Genomic DNA, 26,498 nt, shown 5'->3' with positions numbered 1-26,498 from the left:
TGGTTTAACAATGAGAAAAATTAGGACAATTAATCATGTTAATAAAAAAAAAACAACCCACTTGAAGTAGATAAAGGCTTTGACAAAATTCAATATTCATTTCTACCTTAAATCCTAAAAAACAAAGATGTGGAAATGCCCTTTAAAAAATACTATTTTTTAAAAAGTCTATCTCTGAAACCAAAAATTAGTATTATTTACAATGGAGAAATATAAGAAATTCTCCTAATAAGTACAAGGGTAAAGTAAGGAGACCTTTTTTCTACTACTATTATTGTTATTATTATTTTTAAATTAATATTTTTCATTCAACAAAAATCTACTTTCTTTCCCTCCCTTTTCCTCTATTGAGAAACAAAGAAAACAAAATCCCTGTTACAAACCTGCATAGTTAGGCAAAACAAATTCTCACACTGGCCATGTTCTCTTCAAAAAGTCTCAGTCTGTACTCCCGAGTCTAATTACCTCTCTATCAGGAGGTAAGTAGCATGTTTCACCATGAGTCCTCTGGAATCATGGGCCAGTCTTTACATGGATCCAGGTTCCTGAGTCTTTCAAAGTTATTTGTCTTTACAATATTATTGTTATTATATAAACTGTTTTCTTGGTTCTGCTCACTTCTCATGAGTCTTCCCAGGTTTCTCTGAAATGTCCCCTTTATCATGTCTTACAGCACAATAGTATTACATTACATTCATATACCATAATGTGTTTAGCCATTCCTTAGTTGATGGGTACATACTCAGTATTTAATTCTTTTCCACCACAAAAAAAAAACCTTACTATAAATATATATATATATATATATATTTATAAACACACACACATTTATGACATAATATATTTGGGGCATAGACCTGGAAGTGGGATTATTGGATCAAAGAATATGCACAGTTTAACATTTTCCACACTGATGGTTTTAGAATTACTAGTGCAATAAGACTAGAAATTAAAACCATAAACATCAGGAAAGTGGAAAACAAAAGTTACTCCTATCTTTAGACGTGATACTTAGAATACTGCAGAGAATGGAGAAGCTTATTATTAGTACCTTCAGTAAAACAGGAGGATACAAAGGAAATCCACAAATATCATTTCTATATAGCAATAACAAAAACTAGTAGGGAATGAGAGAAATCCCATTTAAAATAACTGTAAGAGGCATAAAATATCTATGTGTCGACCTAATAAGACACAATGAAGACTTATAGAAAAATTCAAAATACTTTTTACAGAAATAAAAGTTAAATAAGTATAGGGATATTCATTGTCCCTTTTTGTGTTGACTAATAAAATACAAATGATGATGCTCAGTTTAAAGATTTAGTGTTATGCTGATCAAATTAATAATTGTGTTACTTTACAGAACTAATAGAACAAATAATAGCAAAATTTATTTAAAAGATAAAGGCATAGAATCCTCAGGAAAATAATCAAATTAGGAATGAGGAACAGCTCTCTCAGTCTTCAAAGTATTTCATGATGCATAAGCTTTCAAAACTATTTGTTGCTAGTTAAAAAAGTAGATCAGTGAGAGAGACTTGGTGAGCAAGAACCAGAAACAATGGAACATAGTAGCCCAGTGTTGATAACAGTATCTCAGTATTTAGACTAAGATTTTATGAAATATGCCATAATAATTTTCAAATGAATACATGACCTAAAATAAAAGGTCATAGCATGATAAAAATTATGGAATGGAAGAAGGTACCTTATGATTTGGACCCCCTTAAAGAAGGGGGTCATAAAAAAAGAAAACAGAAATCCACATAAAATTGTAAAATTTTTGCACACGACAGAATCATTACAGCTAGAATGAGAAAATTGCTAAGTGGAAAAAAACCTTTACATTAAATTTTTTTTGATATTCAAGACGTATAGAGAATTTACATAAATATTTAAAAGCCAAGAACATGTTCAGGTGGTTAAAAGACTTAAGTTTTCAAAAGAAGAGTGCAAACTATCAACTACCATATAAAAATTCTTTCAGATAACTAATAATAAGAGAAATACAGATTAAAACAATCCTGAGATTTACCTCACCCAGTAAATTGTTAGCAATGACAAAAGACAGAAATAATCCATGTTGGGGGCAGCTAGGTGGTGCAGTGGACAGAGCAACGGCTCTGGAGTCAGGAGGACCTGAGTTCAAATGCGACCATAACACATAACCCTCACTAGCTGTGTGACTCTGGGCAAGTCACTTAACCCCAAATGCTTCACTAAAAAAAAGAAAAGAAATAATCCATGTTGCAGAGGCTGTGAGAAGACAGACACACTAATATACACTGTTGATAGAGCTGTGAATTGATCTGGCCATTCTGGAAATTAATTTGTAATTAGGCAATACAAGTCCCTAAACAGTTTATACCCTTTGATTAGAGATTCTGCTGCTGGGCACATATACAAAAGGAGGTTAGAGATAGGAAAGAAGACTGCCATGATGGCCAAATGTTCATAGTAATACTGTTGTTGCAGTTAACGATTGTCAAGCTTTTGTTCTAGGCCCTCTGCAGAAATAAAAATGAAACAGTCTCTGTCCTCAAGTGATTTTACATTCTTTTTGAGCAAGACTACATGTACATACACATGTGTAATTTCAAAACTTTTGCATTATATATATATGTACACATATATGTGTATGTATAAGCATACACACATATACAAACTAAATACAAGGCAATATTTCATGGGTGGCAGTAGCAACTGGGAAGTGAGGAAAGACCTCAGATAGCTTTGAGGAAAACTAAGAACTTTAAGAGGCAGAGGTGAGATGGGGGAGTACATATCAGGTGTAGGGGCCAGCTAGTTGGTGGACATGTCCTGTAAGAAATTGTAGTTTCAGGGAGTGTCTCCAACAGGGCAGCTGGCACTGACTGAGGAACCCAGGAATTCCTGAATTCCTAAGGTAGTCAGTAGGCTTGAAAAGTCTGTCTCTAGCCATCACTGTTTAGTCCATTGTGCTTAGGGGAGAACACACAAAGCAGAAACAGTGGCTAGGGCCGTGAGAGTAGGTCTCATGTTTATATGGTCAGCCCATACTTTTACTGCCATTTGCAAGCAGCCTCTACTATTTTAAAAAAATATATACTTATTATGAACCTGACAGGCATCAACTGACATGAGCATTTCCGTATACAAAAGACAGAAAAAGAGGATTGTATGGAGAACCGTGACTCTGTTATGAGCAGCTTATTGTTTGAAAGTATACATTCAGTATAACATGGTAATGCCAGCACTGCCCTGCTTGTCTTCATCCTCTTCTGAACTTCCTTCTGCTCTAATCTGTTTATTTTTAAAATGTTGCTTTGATACTCTTTTCTTTATTTTTTTTACATCACCATCTATATACCCAATCCTCATACAACACTTCCACCCTTTCCTCCCCCTCCCTCCCCAACTCCCCCACCTCAATCCAAAAATCCTCTTTTGTAACAAATAAGTATAGTTAACAAATTTAGGTTGTATTAATTGTGTGTGAAAATCTATGTTTTATGTTCCCACCCCCAGGATCACTGACTGTTCACTGAGAAATGAATAATGACGTCAAAAGGGGCAGGCACATCTTTCTCCCAAAAGAGTTACAGACTGACCTCTGATTCTGAGAAGCCCAAAGTCACAGGTGGGAGTCCTGGGCCAAGAAAGGGAGGGGGAGGCCACGGAGGAAGGAACTCTAGAGTAGTTGTTGACCATATTACCAGCAGTTATTAATTCAGCCATTTAGGTCAAAAAAGTGTTTTGAGGAGGAGAAGCAAAAGGCCCAGAAATGTATAAATTAGCCCACCAGCCTCTGAATAACAGTCCATCAACAATGTTTTCCTTTGTCTTCAATATCAGTGGATTGTATAACTTTCCGAAATTCTTATACCTTCCTGCAAAATGTGGCTTCCTTTCCTCAGTATTTCCTTAGCTCAGCTAGGGAGTGACTAGCCCAAATACTGTACAGGTGACTTAGCACCATAATGCTTGTTAACCATAATGACTTCCATTCCCTTGTTTTTTCCCCATTTGGCTTCATGTGCTTACAGGTATCGTCAACGAAAAGTTACTAAATGACTACCTACAGCGTATCTTTCCCAGCCCAGACCAGATCCGCTCCACCACTGCTACCAGGTATAGTGGATGTCTTTTCTCTGTCAAGTACAGGGCTGGTTTGGGGTGGGAGCTGCTGCTACTCTTGGGACCCATCCTTTTGGAGGTAGGAGGAGGTATTCTGTCATTAACAAATGATGAATAAATATTCATCACCTTTTATATGCAGAGCTTTATAGCAGATACTCTCAGGAATACAGAAAAGGTTCCTTATTGGTGTGAATATAGGTCATTGATGAGTATGGGTTGCACATCTAAAATGAAATCTTTCTGAAATGAAAAGCAGTATATAGGTAGAACCAGAAAAAGAACACCATTTTAAGCTGTCACGTAATGTTCGCTAACAGTCGGATGGAGAGAGGAAAAAAAGGTTGGCTTTTATTTTAGTCAGGCTTATATGATACACAACACATTCCTTACCTTCTTCTTCTAAGTGTCCAGCCTGTATAGGGCAATCAGGCCTGCCCGCCGTGAAAAGATAAATAATGCAGGACAGTGCAGTCTAAGTAAGTGTTCAATGAATGGAACAGCCTGCAAGTGCATTAAGAGCTCAGGAGAAAGAAAGGTCCTTGTAGGCTGTGGGGATCAGGGCAGGTTTTCCCAAGAAGCTGAGCCCTAGAGATAGCATAGCATCTGAGGCTTACAGTGTGGTCAGAATGCCAGCCAGGATCACCAGGGGCCAGCTGTTTCCCAAAAGCCTCATGTGAGTGGATAGCCATCTTGAAAGGTATTCACTGATAAGCTATTATTATCATTATTATTACCTTCTATTTGTAAAATGACTTGTGGTTTATAAAGTACTTAATGTACATGAGTTTCATTTTCTTCATTGAGGTAGATACTTTAGAGGTGGTATTGTCCCCGTTTTACAGAAGAGGAAGCTGAGGCTCAGAGAAGGGAAATAATAATTTGCTCAAGAGTTCAAGGGGATGGAACTTTTGCCAGAGCCAGGCTTCCATCCTAGTTCTCCTGACTTGAAGTCCAGTCCTATTTCTCCCGGGGCACACTGCTATTTAAAGGGGTCCTGTGGTGAATTTTCTGAGAAAGTGAATCTTTTTCAATTTAGCAGCCATTTTTAAGTGCCTGCTATGTGTTTAGTGCTGGAGATCCAAGATAATTACATTGTCTCTGCTCTTGAGAAACTTAAAATGTCTTGGGGGTTAGGGTGGGTAAGGTACGTGTTCACAGGTAAATATGATGCAAGAGAGGTTTTAGGGGCAAAGGGTACAGCCAGAGTCAGTTAAGTTTGAAGAAGGAAAAATTATTTTCAGCTGAAGGAATTATTTTGGAAAGTGAATTTCTTATGCATGAAGAGCCTAGACTTTCCAGTATTGGGTTTATTTAGAGTGAGCTACCTGTTACACCTCACAAGTGGGGAGGTGAGTGGCAGTCTCATCTAGGAATCACTGCCATGTCCCCCTGCCAGCATTAGGGTGGAACGTGATGGCTCTGGAGCCTGAGAGGCATGGCACCAGGGAAGTTAGTGTGGAGACGTCACATCCAAATTCCTCCTGCAGTTTCCTTCCTGGGTAATGAAAGTAAGATACAAGAGGCAGCTCTGAACTTCTGGGTCTGAGGCCTCTCTGCTGCCTTGTTGTGGGAATGATACAGAGATGGAGAGAATTGTTCTCCATCTCACAACCCTCCTCTTGCATTAGCAATAAAAGGGTAATTGAATGAAAACTGTGTGGTAGGAAAGGACCACCTGAGAGCGTGCTGCAGGCAGGTTTACCTGTTTGATGAGGCCAGGTTAGATAGCTGGAGTAAGGGAAAAACTGCAGACAAGTATCGGCCATTGCTGGGCTGGCAATAAATCTGAGTGACTGGTATCTTTTGCCACCGGTGGTAGGGCGCCGGGGCCCTGTGGAGAATTGTTTGGAGGAAAGATGCCCAGGAGTACATTGCCTGAGCCCTCCTAAGGTTACATTCCTTCCTCTATTCTTAGATGCTGAGCTCATGTCAGAGCAGCCAGGAAAGCTGAGAATAACACCAAGACCTTTTTACTATTGGGAAATCAGTTAAGGTTACAGTAGACAGGAGGGAAAGCAGAGGTTACCTTCAGTCCTGGGATGAGGGACTGTTGGTGACATCATGCATACCTGCTTTTAATATTTTAGGATTCACATATGCAATTAGGATGGTACATGGTAGCCGAGAGTTAGGGTGACATTTTTAAAAATCACCCCAGTTATATTTCTGTCTTCTCTTTCTTCTGGGATTGAGTCGAGGAAAATTCGGGCAAGTGGTAGGGAGAGATGTTTGCAGTTCCTCTACCGTCTTCTTTACATCTATCCAAAATTAAGACTTGGCATGACATTTACACTTGTATTACAGATCAGCTCAGTGTTTTTCAGAAACAAAGGAATGGGGCTTAATTTACATCAGGAGAAATGTAGCTTATATATGTAAATAGGATTTTCTGACTTCAGATATGGGACTGAGTGATGTAGTAAGAATCTAGCCTCTTCTTGATCGGTCTTTTGTGAGTAGCCCAGGCATTTGTTTGTGTGGGTTAGATGAAATCTACTAACTATTCTAATTCAGTTCAATTTTTATGTTGACATTGGCCTTGGAGCTCCTCCAGCTAGTGATGAACCCATGTTCTTAGCATCTGGTGCTTTCTTGGCTACAGAGGATAAGACTAAGAGGGGGAAGTGCTAGGGAGACTGGCTTAGGTGATCCAAATGGTTCAGTGGAGGAATGGTGAGCCTTAGGAAGTGGCAGGTTCACTGTCCATCACTGGCTGTCTTTAAGCAAAGGCTAGTGGATCACTTGTTGGGGATTCCTCTTTGGAGATCCTAGTGTCTCACAGTGGGTGGAGCCCACAGAGGCTACATCTAGTCCAGCCTGTATCTAAGCAAGAATCTCCTCTACAACATCATTGATGAGTAGACATCAGCTCTCTCTCTTTTTTATTTTTTTAAAAATCCCCAATATGGGGGAGCTCACTGCCTCCCAAGGAATCTTACTCCATTGTTGAACAGCTCTAATTGTTAGGAAGTTTTTCTTCCATCAAACCGAAATGTATGAGTTGGATTGTATGACCTTTGAGATCTCTTCTAACTCTGATATTTTCAGATTCTGTTTGTATCTCTCTGGGCCTTACTGCCAAATCTTAATTCATCTACTTACAGTGCCAACTCCCCAGGGCCTCATCCTCTAGCACCAGGACATGTGGCTTCATTAGAGGGGATTAACAACGGTTTACTTGACTGTCATTGGTATTTTGTGACTTCTTCAGGGTTAGGGAAATATGGCTCTGATGCTTAAACTCTTGCAGCTCAATAGACCCCTATTGCCTGGAATAGATGAAGTAAATCTCCCTCTTACCCTCTTTTTTCCAGAAAACCTCTGACTTTTCAGAACCTTCAGGAACATCTGGACCAGCTGCTGAAGGAGGAGGATGAGGCTGAAGAGCGTGAAGGTAGAGAGTATTCCTAAGGATGCAGAAATCCATGCTTTCTTGGTGGTGATGACTGAGAACCAGTTTTTTGCACTAGGTTCATAGACAGAGGGGTAGATGAGGGCTTTTAGAATGGAGCAAGGCTGGGGCATTGCAGGGACTGGGACCTCTTGTGAGGAAAATGCTCATGGAGCCACCCTGTTCCCCTAAAATGGGACCCCAGGAGGATTGTGCATTTATGGAATGACTAGTGCTTGCCTCCTGAAACTTTCCCCTTCCCCACAAAGACCCTTCTGGATCTCTCTCATCCAGGGTGTTCCTCTTCTAGCTTCTTTCTTATTTGGTAGACCTCAGGACTTGCTTTGGGCTTCTCAGAGGGATCTAAATAGAGGATGCTCTTACAGAAGCTTTGAATATCCTTAGATTTAGGGAGCAAGCCCAGGCTGGGAATATTGCAGTAATCTAAATAGGTGATCCCATCATGTATTGATTTCCTTGTGAAAAGCTGAGGCTTTGAAACTTGTCCTAAGAATGTCAATCTGATTTTAACCCATCAGGTGAGGTGGTTTGTGACTGACCACAAGACAGAGACTTCTCACTGGTAGCACAGCTTAGCCTCCTGCTTGTTTGGGTCTTTGGTTTTGCTCCGGATGATTTTAGCTGATTGTCCCATCTCTTTTCTGTTTCAGAACAGCTTGTAGAAGGGCGGCTTGGGCCATCCACCGTGGTCCTGGATCACACGAGTGGCTTTGAAGGGCTACTCCTGGTGGATGATGACCTTCTTGGTGTGAGTTTGGAGGGGACTTAGAAGTGGAGAATGGGTGACCTCTGACAACATTAGGGAGGGTGGTGGCATCTCACAGTTGTGGAAATCCTCAGGTAATGGCTGTCCTAATTTGTTCCATGCTGCAACTTGCTGCTTAGATTTTGACACTCATAGCTTGAGTCTCTGATTCATCTGGTCAGGGTGCATGTAACCTGATGGTTTGTGCATGAGGAACTGAGTTAACCTTTCTGGGTCTGGGCCTCTCTGAAGAAGGTGGTGAATCAAATAGACAAGTTACACAGTAATGCTAATCCTCCTTAACCTTGTGGGGCCTGGCTATGTCTCTGCTATTCTTGAGTGTAGTGATTAGGGGAAGGAATAACATGAGGGCTTTGACCAGATCTCATTGAAATGATGCTTTAGCATCCTTTCCCTTGTCCAAGAGAGACTTTTTGTTTCTTTTATTTCATAGTTCTGGAAGAGAAACAATTATTGTCTGTTGCAGAAAGAGTATAGCTAAGGATTTATGCTAAGCACCCAAATCCCTTTCCTTCCTTGGTTTAGGTTATTGGACATAGTAACTTTGGCTCCATTCGGGCCACCACCTGTGTGTATAAAGGTGAGTACCTTCAGCTGGTTAGAGGGAATGTGATGGGGGCAGGGGACTTTCATGGGGTCTCCTTTTGCAGAGAAAGATAAAGGTTGTCTTGTCCTGCATGCTCATTTTTTTGGGACCTTTGAGGATTTAGGTGCTGTGTGCTAGTGTGGGTTATTCAGTGCTGGACTAAGCAGATCTCAGTGGGAAGGAGGCAGGACCTGGAAGCAGCCTCTGTAGAATGAGGCCTGCCACAAGACAAAACGAAGCCTTTCTCAGTGCAGTGTGGTGTTTACTATAAGTATAGTAGCCCCTCATTAATGAATCAATTTGTATCTGACTTCCTTCTAGGGAAATGGATCTATGAGGTGCTTATCTCCTCCCAGGGCCTCATGCAAATCGGCTGGTGCACCCTCAATTGCCGATTCAACCAGGAGGTATGTTAGCCTGGAGTGCTTGTATTTAGCCTTTCACCCTGTCCTGTAGTACCTCACTAGAGCTTGGTGAGAACAGAAGCCTGTATATAGATTCCAGAGTTGAGGAAACTCCTCTTGCTTTGGGGGTACTCTCAGGAGTAAGACCCTTTTGCCTGAGAAAAGCCAAGTTGAAGTTACCACAGTAGGCCCTCTACATTCCCCTCATAGAACAAATTGTCTGTCTTTATCTTCCTTACTCTGCTCTCTCTTTTGCCAGGGCTGGAGCAGTCCATGAGAATATAGTCCCAGACATTATAATATGATATAATAGGCATTTATTAAATATGTAATGGAGGCAAATCCTGTGTTAGCTTCTATCGGAGATAGAAAGTTTAGTGGAGATAAGACCTAGTCCCTCTCCTCATGGAGTTTCCAGGATATGATACATACATAAATAACTATTGTTGTTCAGTCATTTCAGTCGTGTTCAATTCTTAGTGACCCCATTTGGGGTTTTCTTGGCAGAGATAGTGGAGTTGTTTGCCATTTCCTTCTCCAACTCATTTTACAGATGAGGAAACTAAGGCAAACCGGGTTAAGTGACTTGCCCAGAGTCACAGAGCTAGTAAGTGTCTGAGGGGAGATTTGAACTTGGGAAGATGAGTCTTCCTGACTCCAGGCCAAACACTGTCTCCACTGCATCACCTCACTGCCTCATAAATAGCCATAATATATGATAAATAAGAAAAAAGTCCTATTCTGATGCCTCATCTTACTTTGGAGTTGACTCCCGAGGATTCTCAAAGGCTTTGTCAGTGGAGCTCTGGCAGGTTTCACTAAGCTGGAAAAAGTGAATATAGTCACAGTAGCAGACTCTGCCTGCTGTAGGAGAACCAACCTAGCTAATACAGAGAGGGCCCTCACCAGTGATGGTGATGAATTCTTTGGCCATGGCAGCCCACAAAACAAACAAAAAAATACAAACTATTCCATAGTTTTATGAAGCCCTCTTCTGCTTCTGCAGTAATGCTAGCATAATGGCCAAAAAAGAGGCACAGAGTTCTCAAAGTCAGTTTTTAGACAATCTACAAACATTAAATCTTAATTCTTGGTACTCTGAGTATGTGATCGTTGTCCAGTGGCTAGTGAGTCAGTGTATTACTGGATGAACTGGACCACATCAGTATTGACTCTCTTACTCTAAATGAAACCAGAAGACACAGAAGGGTTGCAGCTAAATGAAAGGATGGCTTGCAGGTTGTCCTAGGAGAGACAAATGTGCTGGCAGCATTGAGTTGATTGTGTACCCAGAGGCATAGAATTAGGACACTTGCATCTTACCTCTAAGTGCTGCCCTTGATGAGTATTAGCAAGGAGAGCACTATGAAGATAATCTATGAAAAACTCAAAAATATTTTCCAAAAAGAAGTCAATGTATACACTGATACTTAGAGATTTCATTATGAAGGTGGGCATAGCGGAGAATGGTGAAAAATTCATTGGAATATATGGTTACAAAATGAATATATGATTAAGAAACAAAAAAACCAAAGGCTTATAGAATACTCAGAAGCCTTCTGCCTCGATGTTATGCATATTTATGTGTAGAATGGAGATAATAATGTACCTACTTCCTGGGGTTATTGTGAGGATCCAGTAAGATAATAATTGTAAAGTGCTTAGCACAGTACACATAGTAAGCACTATATAAATGTTAGCTATTATTATTGTCATCATCATCATTATTACTTACTTCCAGATTATTAGCGTTGGAGGGTATTAACATGTCAAGCATTAAACCACACTACAAAAAATGTAGTCCTAATAGATAGGAAATGGCTGGTTATTAGTGTGAAAAGCATTTCTGAATCAGCTAACTGTGCAACTAGTTTGTTATTTAGTTAGAACAAAGATTAGAATTTATATCAAACCAGAAGACACTGTTGGCAATTATAACAGTTCTACTCCTGCCTGTTAAAAAAAAATGACCATTGATTTAGTGCTTTAGAATTTGCCCGACATGTTCTATCCATTATTTTATTTGCACTCCACCCCATGAGGAAGATGCTTTTAGGTATTATTGTCTCTGTTTTACAGATGAGGAAACAAGATCAGAGAGTTAAGTGCTTGTTCATGGTCACACAGCTGGAAAGTGTCAGAAACAGGGTTTTCTTTCTGACACTAAATCCACTTTTCTTTCTACCATCCCATGTCATTGCTCTTCAGCATGCTATAAACACTCAAAAATTAAAGCTAGATAAAGGAGAAGATATTGATGATGACCATTGCTTTTGCCTATAGAAGTTTAATCAATGTGAGTAACCACTGCAGTGAGGAGGCCTTAAACTCCTTCAGCCAGCAGACATTTGATTTTCTGACTAAGAGGAGGGACAACCTAGTTCAGAAGGTAAACACTCACAGAAAGAGGAGAATGCTTGTGAATATCACCTGATAAAATAGGGACGTGCCACAGAAGGAAAAAATGAGTCTGTGAAAAACAAGATCATCCCCAAAGCATTTATGGATGAAACTGAGAGAACAATAAATAGTCCAGAAAATGTACCAAATCTGCCAGTGTTTCTGTAGTGACTTATTTTTGTCATCATAAGCTAGTGAGTCCATCATCTTTGTACTCAACACCTTGGTTTCTGATATGCTGTAAGAGGAAGTGGAAATATCACTTAAAAATGAAATTGAGAGTAAAGAAGGCTTAGAGAAAATAACAGTATGTTCAGTGACTACAACAGTGCAGGTGAGAATGCTGAACACAGGTCAAATGTAACGGATGACGTTGATACCAAATGATTAAAGTTAAAGCTCATACCTTTCTATGCCATATAGTCCACTACGAAGGTGGAAATTAATGTCCATTATCAGTCACAACCACATCTAGGCATTTTTGCTTAACTATTTTGGGGGATATACTTTGAGGGGAGGTTTGTAGGATGATATCTTCTGTATCAAAACAAAACGTATCAAACAAAGAACAAAAAAAAAAAGTTGAGAATAGTCCCTGGAGCAAACCACATACAGAATAGAGAAGAAAACTGTTGGAGGTGATAGTTTTGAAAGCATTAAAGGATCGATTTTTCAAGATATTTGAAAGAGGACAAGATGCCAAATAATTGGAGGGGAAATCACAGTCAGTGTATTATTACAAGAAAAAAGTGATCAGGAGGATATAAATACCTATCAACTCATATGTCTGTGTTCTCGTAGCTATAAAATCTTTGTAACATCATTGGTGAGAGTGGCACCATATTTTCGCAGTAACATTTTACTAATAGACGTTTCACTTTACTCATTATAAAAAAAGCATTTGATTTAATGGAGCAAAATGTTGCATTAAAGGTTGTCTACTCCAATATGATATTTTTCATGCATATATTACCATCATACAAGGTTTTTTAGTAGATGCAATCACAGAACATGGCTGAACCATATTCTAACCACTAATATCAAGTGAAACAAATGGGAACATGTATGCTTGCCAAAGGTGTTTGATTCTATCACGGAAGGTAACTGCACAGAGTCCGAATGAAAGGATTTCTTAAGTTGATGAAGATGCTGTCATTGATATTGTGTTGATTTCATCAAGCCCTCAAATTCTATAGGACCTCCTCAGTGAAATCTATGAGGACTCAAAATAGATCAGCTTAACAGTCCACACAGAAAGAACTAGATAGATAAGGAATATCTATTACACAGATTGTGCATTCAAATGGATGAACAGTCCAATGAATTAGTATATTGTTTGTTACATATGTTTTTGACAGCCATTACAAATGGACATTGAACTGGGCCAAGAGTTGAATAGAAGAAACTCAGTGGATTGAAATACATTTGGAAAATTGTTTAGTGTATTCAATGACCTCAGATTGTTGCTCGACACAAAAATCCATTGTTTTAACAACATTATTTTTCTAGTGATGCTATGTGCCTGTGAATTATGAAACTCCATATGTTGAGGATGATCAAAATTACAAATGATGCAAAGGGCAGAGGAGAGATAAATGGTAGGTTTAATTAGGCTGTAGCATATTATAAGTGATGGATCATGTAAGAAGTGGCATAAAAGATTTTCAGGAAAAAGGAAATGGCATATATGGAGAGCAAGGAATCATATCATCAAGAGCATTTATTAAGTACTTACTAGGTTTTGGGCATTATGATAGAAGGATGGCCTGAGTACTATACCTGAACTCCCAGAATGTTAAAAGACCTAGAGAAAGGCTCCCAGTACTTGGTTAGATTTTCTTTGGAGGCCTTAAAGGATGTGGGCCAGAATCCCAGAGGAGGAGAAAGCATTGATGTATTGGGAGTTCTCCCATTGAAGGGAATAAGTATATTGAAAAGATCGCACACACATCCACTTAAATTTAAGTTTGTTAGAGGCACAAAACAAAGTGCTCCATGGACCAGAGGGAAATTTCATTACCACAAGGAAGGTAACATTTGATTTAGGCTGTAAGCATGAGTAGAAATTCAACAAAGAAGGGAAGTGAGGGCATCCCAGGCATTGGGATTTCTGTCTTCAGGTTTTTGTTTTTGGTTTTTTTTTGGGTTAGGCAATGGGGTTAAGTGACTTGCCCCAGGGGTCACACAGCTAAGTGTTATGTGTCTGAGGCCGGATTCAAACTCAGGTCCTCCTGAATCTAGGGCCAGTGCTCTATCCACTGCGCTGCCTCGGTGCCCCATGTCTTCAGGTATTTGAAGGGTTATTAGGTTTGGCCTATACAGATTTGGCCATACAGGATAATGCCTAAAAGATTGACCTTTTCCTTTATGGGCAAAATTGCAAAGAAGCAAATGTATAATTGACATAAGGAAGAACTTTCTAACAATTAGATTTGTTCCAAAGTGGAGTGTCTGCCTCAGAATGTCCTAAAATCACAGAATTTTAGAGTTGGAAGAGAGAGAGACCCCTCAACAATTATCTGGTCCAACCTGTACTTGAAAAAACAATCATTGCTACAGCATCCTCAGTAAATGGCTATCCAGCCTTTGCTTGGAGTCTTTCAGTGAGGGAGAACCACACTCCATCTCCCACTTCATCTTCCACTTAGTTGTAGCTCTAATAGAAAGTTTTGCCTAGTATCAAGCCTCAGTTTGCCTCTTTGTAATGATTACCAGTTGTTTCTGATTCTTCCTTCTGGGTCCAAACTAAGTAAGTTCAATCCTTCTTTTACATGAAAGACCAACCTTTCAATACTTGAAAACAGCTACCATATCCCCCTTGAGTTTTTCTGCTCCAGGCTAAGCATCCCCAGTTCTTTCAATCCATCCTCTTATGGCATGGACTCAATGCCCTTTACCATCCTAGTTGTCTTCTTCTGAATGCTTTCCATCTTATCAATGTCCTTTTCCAAAATGGCATCCTAGATGGAACATGGTACTCCAGATGAAGTCTCACCAAGATACAGTACAATGGGGCTGTCATTTCTTTATTTCTCTTAATGAAGTACAAGATTTAGGTTTTTTGACTGCCGTAATATATGTCACAATGCTAACTCATATCAAGCTTGTAATCCCCTGGACCCCCTTAGGATTTTTTGCACACAAAACTACAATTCATCCATTCCTCTCCTGTCTTGTACTTGTGAAGTCTGTTTTCACATTTGTTCCTCTTATATTTTGTGCCTGTAGTGCGTTGAGTCTTTTGGGATACTGATTCTTTCAACCTGTTAGTTATACCCTCCAGCTTTATGTCATCTCCAAATCTGAAAAGCATATCTTTATCTAAGTCATCAATAAAAAGGTTTCAATAGCATGAGACCAAGCACAGATTCCTGAAGAATTCTGCTATAAGTCTCTTTCCATATTGATATTGACTCAATCATGATTACACTTTGGTTTGGCCTTTTAAACCAATCTGACTGTTCTGTTGTCTAGTATCCATCCATGATATCCAAGAAGAATGGTATGAGAGGTTTTGTCAAGTGCTTTGCTTAATTCTAGGTATTTATAGCATTCCTCTCATCTGCCAGTCTAGTAATCCTGTCATCAAAGGAAATGAGTTTAGTCAGATATGACTTTTAAAAAAAACCCTCTTTTTTGATGACTTTTGTTTTTTATACTACAATCTCTTTTAATAGTGAAAAATAATTAAGAAAAACTGCTTCTGACATTATATGCAACACTCTGTTCCTGTAGCCCCTTTCATTCTTCCAAGAGGAGGAAAGTGTGTTTTATCATCAGCTCTCTGGGACCAAGACTGGTCATTGCCTTTAATCTGAATGCATCTGCCTTTTAATGTTGCCTTTGTTTACATTATTTTAGTCATTGTATCTGTGATACTCTTGGTTCTGCTTATTTCACATGTATTTCTGTTTCTCTGAATTCCTCATATTTATTGTTTCTTAGACTACAATAATATTTCATTATAATTCACATACTACTATTTATTTAGCTTCCTATCAATGGGCACACACTTTGTTTCCAGTTTTTTGCTACTGTAAAAAGTGCTGCTATTACTTTTTTTTTTTTACTTATGGGGCCTTTCTTTTTGTATTTGACTTCTTTGGGGTATATGTATGGTAGTGGAATTGCTGGGACAAAGAATATGAACAGTTTAGTGACTTTTCTTGCATAATTCCAAATTCTTTTCCAGAATGATTGGATCAATTTACAGTTCTACTAACAGTGTATTAATGTGCTTGTCTTCCCACAACCCCCCTAATGACTATTATTTTTGCTTTTAATTATTGCCACTTTGATAGATGTGAGGTGAAACCTCAGACTTGTTCTAGTTTGTCTTTTTCTCCTTATTGGTGATTTGGAGTATTTTTTCATGTGGTTTTTAATAGTTGGCAGTTTTTGTTTTGAAAATTGTATCCTTTGAGCCCTTATCTATTGAGGTATGACTCTTGGTTTTTGGTTTTTGTTTTTGTTTTTTTTTTTTTGTTCTCTATTTAGCTTGGATATTGGACTTTTATCAGAAATATTTAATGCAAAAAATTTCCTCTACTCAGCAATTTCTCTTCTTGTTTTAGCTACACTGATTTTGTTTGTACAAAAGCTTTAAAATCTCATATACTTAGAATTTTCAGGGGTTTTTTTTATGATTGCCACTATTCTTTTGAGTCTCCTCCTAGAAAAAAAAATCCTCCCAGAAAAACAAAACAAAACACCGAAAGGCAGCCAAATTGATTAATTGTAATGAACAATCTTATCCCTAGAGAACAGGTGTTGAAACATACTTTATTTCTTTTGGTAGAGAGGTGGGGACTACAGGAATAAAATGTTCCTTAAGCTGTCAGCCATGGTTGCCATGTTAATTTGTTTTACTTAACTCTTTTTCTTTGTTATAAGGGAGGTTTTAATCTTAGGAATACATTGGGAAATGACTGTGGTATTAAAAACAAAAAAATCAATAAAAAATTTTTAAAAGAATGTTTCTCCCTCTAAAGATGGGTTGAAAAGCCATCTGCTTCTATTCTCTTCTACTTAAAAAAAAAGATATAACCTTTTGTATTTAGGCCATATATCTAATTGGTACTTATTATGTGTAGGATATAAGATTCTGTTCTAAACTTATTTTCTGCCAAACTGCTGCCTAGTTTTCTTAGCAGTTCCTATCAAACAAGTCCATTCTCTAGGAATTTATGTTCTGGGATTTATTGAACATTGGGTAACTGTTCAGTTGCTCAAATGAAGCCATGCTGGCTCTTTATGATCCCTGCTTCCTTTAAGCTTTTAAAAACATTTTTTAAAATTTGCTTCTTTTTTATGAACTTTATAATCAGTGATAAACATTTTAATACATAAAGAACACAAAAGAGGATTGTATATAAAATTGTAAACTTTTGCTATGTGCAATTTTTTTTTTGGGTGAGGCAATTGAGGTTAAGTGATTTGCCCAAGTGTCTGAAGCCGGATTTGAACTCATGTATTCCTAACTCCAAGACCAGAGTTCTATCCACTGTGCCACCTAGCTGTCCCCAATCCTCTAGTTTTACAAAGGAGAGAAGGGAAGTGACTGGTCTAAGGTCACATTGGAAATAATTGGCAAAGCTGGGATTCTAATGTGAGTCCTGTGACTATATAAATCCTTTTTCTGAAGCCTTTGAAATGTCCTCTTCCACGATCTAGGATGTATGTCAGACTAATTCAGGCACTCATAGGAACATCAGTTTAGAGTGGGAAGGGATTTAAAAGGTTATCTAGTCCAATCCCTCATTTTAGAGACAAGGAAGGTTAAGAGTTTACCTCAAGGTCACCCAGGCAGGAAATAGCAGAGGCAGGATTTGAATTCAGATCCCATATCTCTACATTCAGCACTCCAAGTTCACTGTACCTTCCATTACTCCATACTGCCTCCCTTTAGAGATCTAGATTTGGATTTGGAAGAGACCTTAGAGTTCATCCAGTCCAGTCCTTCCTCTTACAGATCAGGACACTTACATTCTACTTGGGGGATATAATTCATAAGTAAATATGAAAGATATGCAAAGGAAGCACAAAGTGATCGAGGGTGTTGGTAGAGACCATTAACAGCTGAGGGAATTGGAAAGGACTTAGTGAGGAGGCGGCACTTAGAGGGAGGTGCCTTTTCTTAAAGGGAGAGTCAGGAAGGGTAGAAAACTCAGGGCAAACACATGGAGGCAGGAGATGGACTGTTCGTGGGCTTGGATGGTCCAGACAGTGTGTGAAGGGCACAGTAGGGTGGAGGAGGGGGGAGGAAATAAACATTGATAGAGCACCTACTCTGCACCAGGCACTGTGCACTTTACAAACATGATGTCATTTGATCTTCACAACAGCCTTGCAAAGTAGGTACTGTTACTATCCCCATTTTACAGCTGAGGAAGTGAAGGCAATGTGACTTGAGCAGAGTCATACAGCCGGGAAATATCTGAGGTCAAATTTGAACTCAGGTCTTCCTAAGCCCAGCACTCTCTCTACCTACCCCTAGCTTCCTCAGGACAGTAGTGTGAAATAATTATGGAAAGACATATAAGAGTCAGATTTTGAAGGGTTTTAAATATCAAACAAAGGAGTTTGTGTTTATCCTAGAGGCAATAGGAAACCCCCAAAGTCTCTTGAGAAGACTAGTAAGATGGTGAGACTTGTGCTTTGGGTACATAAATTTAGAAGCTGTGTTGAGCATGGACTGGAGAGGGAACAAACTTGGAAACAATACAAATAAGGTGCCAGGCGGTCTGGGCAAGTGGTAATGAGGGCTTGAAGGAGGGTGGTGGCCAATAATTACTTCATTGTGAATGTGTATGACTGGAGCAGCAGTAGGGAAGGTGGGTCCTGCCCAGCTGTGTCATAGGCCTGCTTTCTTGGAGCAGCTGAATCTCTAGTGTTTCAGCTTCCATGTCCTTAAGCTGCAGAGCTGGTGGCTGCAGATTCTGGGACTGCTGTATCTTGGTCTATGTGTTTCCCTTGCTCGTGACTTTATTTTGTAACTCTCTAATGCACTTATCTTATAATATTGTGTATTTTAGCCGTGTTGCTGTCTTATCCCCACTTCTAATCTAATGTGCTCCTGGAAAATAGATCTCCTATGTCTTATTTAAACCATAATTCTCCCAGTACCCAGTAGAGTGCTCTGCACACAGAAAACACTTAAGAACTGTTTGATGTGTTCAGAGTGGGGGGGAGGAGCTCTCATGTTTTCATTGTTTTTTCTGTGTAGGAGGGAGTTGGAGACACACCTGACTCTTATGCTTATGATGGTAACAGAGTGCGTAAGTGGAATGTGACCACAACTAATTATGGCAAAGTGAGTATCCTCCTGGAAGCTGGGGGACATAGGTACTGTAGTCTGATTATGGGTTTGTAAGTCCTCTCTGGGGAAGTATTCCACCTTGGCTTCTGGTCCCAAACAAATGGCTTTAGTTCCCACTTTCCACTCTGTCCCCCCCAGCTGGAGCCATGTGCTTCCTTTGACCTTTATCTATTGTTTAAGAACCAGCCACTCACTCATCCTACTGTATCCTTCTTCCTCCTTGCCTCCTCTTCCTAAGACTCCCTATCTCTCCTGTCCTAAAGCCTGTGCTTTCAACATATCTCATAAGGGAGGAATTGGGGCAGCTGGTACGCCGCTGCTTATGGGCTCCAGACAGTAGAGACTTGATTATAGGGAAGGATGTAGGTCTTATTTACAGATGGTGGGAGTTCCCCTAGTGTCTTGGCTCTGTATCAGGCTTTCTTTGGATCCAGGAATTGTTTATTGATAAGGCTTATCCTGAACATAGACCTAGAAAGTATCAGAATTCTTCCCTGTTATGGAACCTGGTGCTTTAATATAGAACTGGGGAAAACAGTGTTTTTTCTTGACTGTCCAGCCTGTCTTGCCCTGTTGTTTCAAGTAGAATATATCTTTGTGTGAGCCCCTGAAATGTGTCTTTCTAACCAATGCACTTTTCCTTCTCTGGACAGTCCTGGGCAGCTGGAGACATTGTGAGTTGTCTGATTGACCTGGATGAGGGAACCATTGCTTTTTGTCTGTAAGTCTTTCTGCATCTTAAACTTTTGGCTCGTAGACCTTGTGTTTCTCTACCTGAAGCTGAGAAGCCTGCCTTCCTACCTTGATAGAGGCAGGAGAGATACCGGGATTCCCTGCCATTGACAGACTGTTGATCTATGCTTCTGGCAGTTTGGAGTTTCCTTCTGACTATAAGGCTTTAATGATTTTTGTTATTTTAATAGTTTTAATGATGTTTGTGATCATAGGCTTGGGCCTTCCCATAGAGATGGGACAAGGCCCCTGGGCCTGATAATCTGTAGACTCCCATTTTCCTTTGGGGCAGTAGGACCACTGGATTTTGCTTGTAAGACTCCTGATTGATCACAGCCTGGTCCAAGTCAGTGGGGTTTTTATTCAGCTATAATGGGGTATATAGGAGTCTTTCCTAACTCCTTCTTGGGTATTCCAAGGAATTAGGAGGCACTGTTGAGCCATAATTTGGGTTATCTTACTGATCGTTCCTTGGCCTGAAATTAAGAATGGTTAGCCAGTTAGTTCCATGTACTCCTACCATTTCTCTTAGGAAAAGCCTGAGGGGATTTGAGAGGAGCAGAGCAAGGTGGGCCCTAGACTCTAAAGGGAAGAGGATAATTAGCCCAGATTGGGTATATGGAAATTTGGCCTCTGCCCTTGATAACACAGTCGTCTGGGGCAGTTTTGTTGCTCCCCTGATCTTTAGGCTCATGAGTACCCAACATCTTACACCCTTGATGTGCTGAGAGATCTCTGTCTACTAATATCCCCTAAGCCCGTGACACATGTTCTTTTGTGTTGTTCATTCATCCATGCATGCATCCATTCATTCATTTATTCATTCATCAGACAAGCATTTCTGGAGCACTTAACATGGACAAGGCTCTATGCCAGCTGCTGATAATAGTAGCTCATAGTCTATGGCATGTTAAGGGTTATAGACCTCTTCACAACAATCCCATGAGTTAGGTACTATAAATTTGTAAGATGAGGAAACTGAGTCTCAGAAAGTTTAAATGTCAGAGTTAGAACTAGAGCCCAGGTCTTATGACTCCTAAGTCAAGTGTTCTTTCCCCCACACCACACTCCCTTTCTGTAGCTCATAAGCTTCAAAGAAATGTTTGCTCAACATGAGAGAGATTACATGATGTTCTACTGATAGCCAAACAGCTATCCATGTAGCATCCATTTTTCCCCCATGGATGATTTAGTCTGAGATTCTCAGGTGTAATCCTAGGCTTTTCAATGAGCCTAGTACTAGTGTGATTATCTCCCTTTGCTCAGCCTTCCACCGTTTTCTTTCTGTTTTCTTCTAAATCTACAATCTACCCAGCGGGGCTGTCCATTTCAGTCTCTGGCTCTTCTCTGCCATTGCTTCTGTTCTCCAGGATCATTGTGGGTAGAAACTGTGTATACTTTGTGTCTCCCCTGATAACTAATCTGGTGTTCCAAATACAGTAGGTACTTAATAAATGCTTGTTTTTATTGTTCTGCCTCAGGAATGGTGTCTCTCTGGGAACTGCTTTTGACAACATCACCAGGGGCTCTGGAATGGCCTATTTTCCAGCTATCAGCCTTTCTTTCAAAGAGTCTGTTGCATTCAACTTTGGCAGCCGGCCACTGCGATATCCTTTAAAAAACAAAACAAAACAAAACAAACAAAAAAACAAAAAAACCCCACAGCAGCAAGCTGGGAGCCCCCCACAGCCACAGCCTTGAGGAGCTTGTTGTTGCAAAAGGTTTGAAGCTCTTAGATTATCTATTGAACATCTGGACCCAAGACTCCTGAGCCCCAGTTCATTTCCTGGTTTGACTAGCAGGAGGGTTTGGGGTCCTCATCTCTCAACCTTGTGTACAGAGTGGTGTTTCCCACTTAACTCCCTGCTACATATCCAATGGAGGGTTATCGACCCCTACAAGATGCCCCTACGACTGACCTGGTCGAGGCTCATAAGCTTCTTAGTTACCTGAAGAATGTCCTGCAGTTGGAGTTGGACCCAGTGGTGAGCCTTTGGACCAGGGGATGGGATGGTCTATCTGAATCATGTAGCTTGAGAAAGCCAGATTTATCTCAAAATAAGGAATTAGACCAAAAACAGATAAAAGGAAGAGGGCTAAGTGTCTGTTCTCTTGGCTCCCACCTTATGAGCTACCTTACTTGCAGGAAGGGAAGCTGGTGGAGAGGGAAAGTTCGACATGGCAGCTTCGGGGAGAACCCACAGTGTTGATCACCATGGCCCACATCTTCAACTACTTTGCGCCTCTCATGGTGAGTGCCGCAGGCTTTCAGTCCTTTCCCTCCTTTGCTGGTGGTCCCTTCCTCCTGAGCTTGGCTTCACTGACCCTAGGATACAGACTCAGTTTGAGATAGGCTGGGGATCTGGGGTGGGGGGAAGAGGCGAGAGGCTCCCCCACTTCCTCTCAGGAAGTATCGAAAGCTCCTTCCACCTCATCTTCTTCCTATAGAATTTATATTCTATATAGCCTATTCTGGCTCCCTGAGGGCCGGGACTGTTCTGTTTTGTCTTGACCTCCTTGGGGCCTCACATCCTGCCTTCCGTGTCGCAGGTGTTGTTTAAGAAACATCGACTTGAATTATTAGACAGGTTATCTTCCTTCCTTTCCTCTGGAGAAATGGTGTGCTTAGTCCTTCAGTTTTTTGGTTGGATTATAGGGTCATGGATGGTAGGACCATAGACCCAGAGCTGAAAGGGCCTTCAGAGGCTGTGTAGGCCAGCCCTTTTGTTCTACAGCTGAGGTAGCTGCAACCCAGGGAGGGTAAGTGACTTCCCCAGGGTCATACAGGTAGTAAGCATCAGAGACAGAATTCAAACTGCTGTCCTCTGACTCCATAATCAGCAGTTTCTCCACTTCGCTAGGCTTCGTTCACTGGGGCTCAGAGTTGTTTGTGTCACCATGTGTCAGGCTGCGGGTATGAGGCTGTGATCGGGTCTGCACGGGGTGCTCTGCACAGCTGCTCCAATGATTTCTTACGGTTGCACAGTTACAGGCATGACTACATCACTCCCAGGCTTAGGAACCTCTAGTGATTCCTTGTTGCCCCAGGATAAGATGTAAATTGCTCTGGCTTTGCCAGCTTGTCACAACCTAGTCCCAGCCTTTTTTTCCAGGTTTGTTGTACCAGCTCTCCTTACCACAAAGTCCAGCCAAACCAGCCTTTTTGCTGTTGCTCATATACAGCATTCTAGATCCCATCTCTCTGCCTTTTCACAGACTGTCCCTCATGCTGCGAATGTGCCTTTCCTCATTTCTGCCTCTGAGAATCCCCAGTGTCCTTCAAAGCTTAACTCATCAACCTCCATCTCTACATGAAGCCTTTACTGATTCCCCCAATTTACCTTTTATTTTGTGTATCCTTAATTATGTACATGTTATCTCCCCTGACGATGTCAGGCACATAGTAAGTGTTTGATAAATGCTTGTTGATTGATTTATTTTCAGCAAAACTTATCAATGTATATCAACTGTCTAATAATATATACAATATTCCACATAGTCCTCTACCTCTGCAAAAAAGGAAGGGAAGTGCATTAGCTCAGGCCATCTCAGAAACAAATTTGGTCATTATAATTACACAGCATTGAGTTTCATTTTTTTTTCTTCTTTACATTTACGTTCTTATAATTATGATGTGTATTTTCCTGATTCTGCTTATTTCACCATCTGTCAGTTCATATTAACAAGTATTTATTAAGACACTATGCCTCAGAGATACAAAAATGACAATCTTGCCCTCATAGTCTCATCCACATTCTCTACCAAAGTTCTTCCCTGATACCTACCTCATCATGGCATGGAAGTGACTCCAGGTTCTCAAAGGTTATGCCAAACTGATGAGTCCTACCAAACTGTAGATGATGTACTGCTTGTTGTTTGAGGACCAGCCTAGCAAAATTTGTATTCATCACCAAAGGGCTGACCACCAGGTGATTGATTTTGAGTGGGGGAAGAGGAATCTATAGTAACTTGTAAAACCACCTGTTGAAGTGGGGGGGTGGTTGTGCTTTGTGTAAATGGGGTTGTATTCATATCAGTAAAATCACAAATCTTTTGAAACGTGAATGGGATGAACTCACCCATGACGCAGAAGCAGATAGCAGAATGGCTTAGAAACCAATATGTTTGCAAGAGAGACAGACTTGAAACAGAAAGAGATACACACAGAATTAAAATAAGGGACTGGAGCAGAATCTGTTATGCTTCAGCTAAAGTGAAAAAGGCAGGGATAGCAATCACAATCTCAGACAAAGCAAAAGTAAAAATACACCTAATTAAAAGAGATAATCAGGGAAAACACATTTTGCTAAAAGGTACCATAGACAATGAAGTAATATAAAAAATTTTACAGGAGATTTCTCTGATAATGGCTTTATTTCTCAATTGAGCCAAGTTTATAAAAATAAAAGCCATTTCCTGATTGATAAATAGTCAAAGGATATGAACAGGCAGTTTTCAGGTGAAGAAATCAAAGCTCTCTATAGTCATAAGAAAAAATCTCTAAATCATTAGTGATTAGAGAAATGCAAATTAAAACTGCTCTGAGGTACCACCTCATACCCATTACATTAGCTCATATGACAGAAAAGGAAAATGACAAATGTTAGAGGAGATGTGGAAAAATTGGGACATTAATGCTATTAATTGGTATAGTTGTGAACTGATCCAGCCATTCTGGAGAGCACTTTGGAACTATGCTCAAAGGGCTATAAAACTGTGCATACACTTTGAACCAGCAATACCACTACTAGGTCTGTATCCCAAAGAGATGAAAGGAAAAGGAAAAGGACTACGTGTGCAAAAATATTTATAGCAGCTCTTTTTGTGATGGCAAAGAATTAGGAACTGAGGGGATGCCCATCAGCTGGAGAATGGCTGAACAAGTTGTGTCACTTGATTGTGATGGAATACTATAGTGCTGTAAGAAATGATGAGGGGAATGGTTTCAGAAAAACCTTGTAAGACCTATGTGAACTGATGCAAAGTCAAGTGAGCAGAACCAGGAGAACATTTATACAATAACAGCCATATTGTAGGGATGATCAGTTGTGGAAGACTTAGCTATTCTTATTAAGATGGTGATCCAATATAATTCCAAAGGACTCATGAAAAAGAACTGATGAGTCTCAAGTTTAAATTGAATTATAATCTTTTCACTTTCTTAATTTTTCTTGTTTTTGTGTGTATGTGACATGGCTAATATGGAAATGTTTTGCATGATTTCACGTGTATAGTTTATACCATATTGTTTGTCTTCTTAGTGGGTGGGGGAGGGGCCATAGGGAGGAATTTGGAACTCAAAATTAAAAAAAAAAGAATAAATATATTTTTTAAAAGAGAGAGAAAATGGCCATGGAAAGGCTAAAAAGTATATTCAGTGGCAAAAATAATCTTTTAAAATAACTTTTAATATTTTCATTGTTTTTCCAACTAGATTTATAAATTTCTAGAGGTCAGAGTCTATTTCTTATATTTCTTTATATTCCCTTGAGTGCTTGACACAGGGTTGAGCACATAGTAGGTACTTCAGTATATGTCTGACTCAGGCAAATAAGAGCCCATTACTCAGAAATACAAGAAGCCAGTCTCCTGAGGCATAAGTGCTGCTGAGATCTAGGTGTTCAGTTTGTCTTCATCTCTTCTCCTCTATTATACGTAGTGCAAAGTGTACCTAGTAGAAGATGTTCTCATGAAATTTCTTCTGAGCGTCCTGGAGAAAGATGGGTCAGTGGAGTCTTACCCCCTCATCCAGCAGCTCCTGGATCTTATGTGGCTGCTCATGGAGGTGAGTTACAAAATTTTAGAACGTTTGAGCTGGAAAGGGATCCAGAGCAGGCTCTGCATCATCCTTTGAGTTCCTCTATGCCTCCCTGGGCTCCACTTGGGTTTTTTCCTTCCCTCAGGATTATGAGGTACAGGAGTGCCTCAAGCAGCTGATGATGTCACTACTCCGTGCCTACAGGTTCTCCCCCATCATCCCAGACCTGAGCTTACAGGTGAGTGGGCACACAAGCATCCCTGAGACCCAATGAGAAGGATTTTCTAATGTTTCCTTGAGGTAGAGCAGATTTGTGGCTAGGCTAGCGCCAGGTTGGTGGGGATGCAGAGACAGATGGCACTGAATATTAATGTCTATAACCTGGGCTGTATTCTAGGCTATCATTCCTTCCTGAATATCTTTCCTTGCTTTCTTCTACTGCCTTTTTCTTTGCCTTGCTAGCCAGATCTTTCAGTGTAATGATGATGAGGCTATGTGCTAGGACCTGTGCTAAGGGCTTTATAATTATTATATCATTTGATCCTCACAACAACCCTGGAAGGTAGGAGCTATTATTACCCTGATTTTACAGATGAGGAAAACGAGGCAAACAGAGGTTAAGTGACTTACCCACTATCACAGAGCTCATAAGTGTCTGAGGCAGATTTGAACTTAGGTTTTCCCAACTCCAGGGCTGGTTCTCTCTCCACTGCACCACTTAAATGCCTCTAATTTTATTTAATTCTCTCTTCATTTCTAGATGCACTACCTTCATCTTACCATTGCTATCTTGAAGCACGAGAAGTCCAGGAAGTTCCTGCTTAACAATGTCCTGTATCCTTGGTTTTTTACTCACTCTCACTCTATTCCCTGAGCATGAGCAGTGGGAACCACTCAGCCACAAGCTGAGGTCATGCCATCAGGGCGCAGCCCACTTCTCTAGGTGCAGGGTTGGAGACTTGTGTTTGGCTGGAGAGGAGGAAGCATAAGGTTAGGCTGT

General features: G+C 40.2%; 1 protein-coding gene across 2 annotated transcripts in view; it reads left to right on the top strand.

Moving 5' to 3' along the window:
* RNF123 (ring finger protein 123) overlaps positions 1-26,498 on the top strand; it is a 112,465-nt gene that overhangs the window by 8,460 nt on the left and 77,507 nt on the right. For both annotated transcript variants that reach the window (XM_027837146.1, XM_027837145.1), the window contains exons 2-15: positions 3,511-3,622; positions 4,029-4,113; positions 7,437-7,516; positions 8,185-8,282; positions 8,826-8,880; positions 9,208-9,293; positions 18,916-19,002; positions 19,662-19,729; positions 21,222-21,347; positions 21,611-21,725; positions 21,887-21,991; positions 25,400-25,525; positions 25,644-25,736; positions 26,259-26,332. In XM_027837146.1, coding sequence (XP_027692947.1) covers positions 3,541-3,622; positions 4,029-4,113; positions 7,437-7,516; positions 8,185-8,282; positions 8,826-8,880; positions 9,208-9,293; positions 18,916-19,002; positions 19,662-19,729; positions 21,222-21,347; positions 21,611-21,725; positions 21,887-21,991; positions 25,400-25,525; positions 25,644-25,736; positions 26,259-26,332 — 1,280 coding nt within the window. In that variant the 5' untranslated portion in view covers positions 3,511-3,540. The remainder of the gene's footprint in view (positions 1-3,510; positions 3,623-4,028; positions 4,114-7,436; positions 7,517-8,184; positions 8,283-8,825; positions 8,881-9,207; positions 9,294-18,915; positions 19,003-19,661; positions 19,730-21,221; positions 21,348-21,610; positions 21,726-21,886; positions 21,992-25,399; positions 25,526-25,643; positions 25,737-26,258; positions 26,333-26,498) is intronic.

This window comes from Vombatus ursinus, unplaced genomic scaffold (genome assembly GCF_900497805.2).
Source record: "Vombatus ursinus unplaced genomic scaffold, bare-nosed wombat genome assembly UNPS02014820.1, whole genome shotgun sequence".
Taxonomy (NCBI): Eukaryota; Metazoa; Chordata; class Mammalia; order Diprotodontia; family Vombatidae; genus Vombatus; species Vombatus ursinus.
The sequence above is the reverse complement of the archived record's forward strand: the minus strand, read 5'-3'. Positions and strand labels throughout refer to the sequence as shown.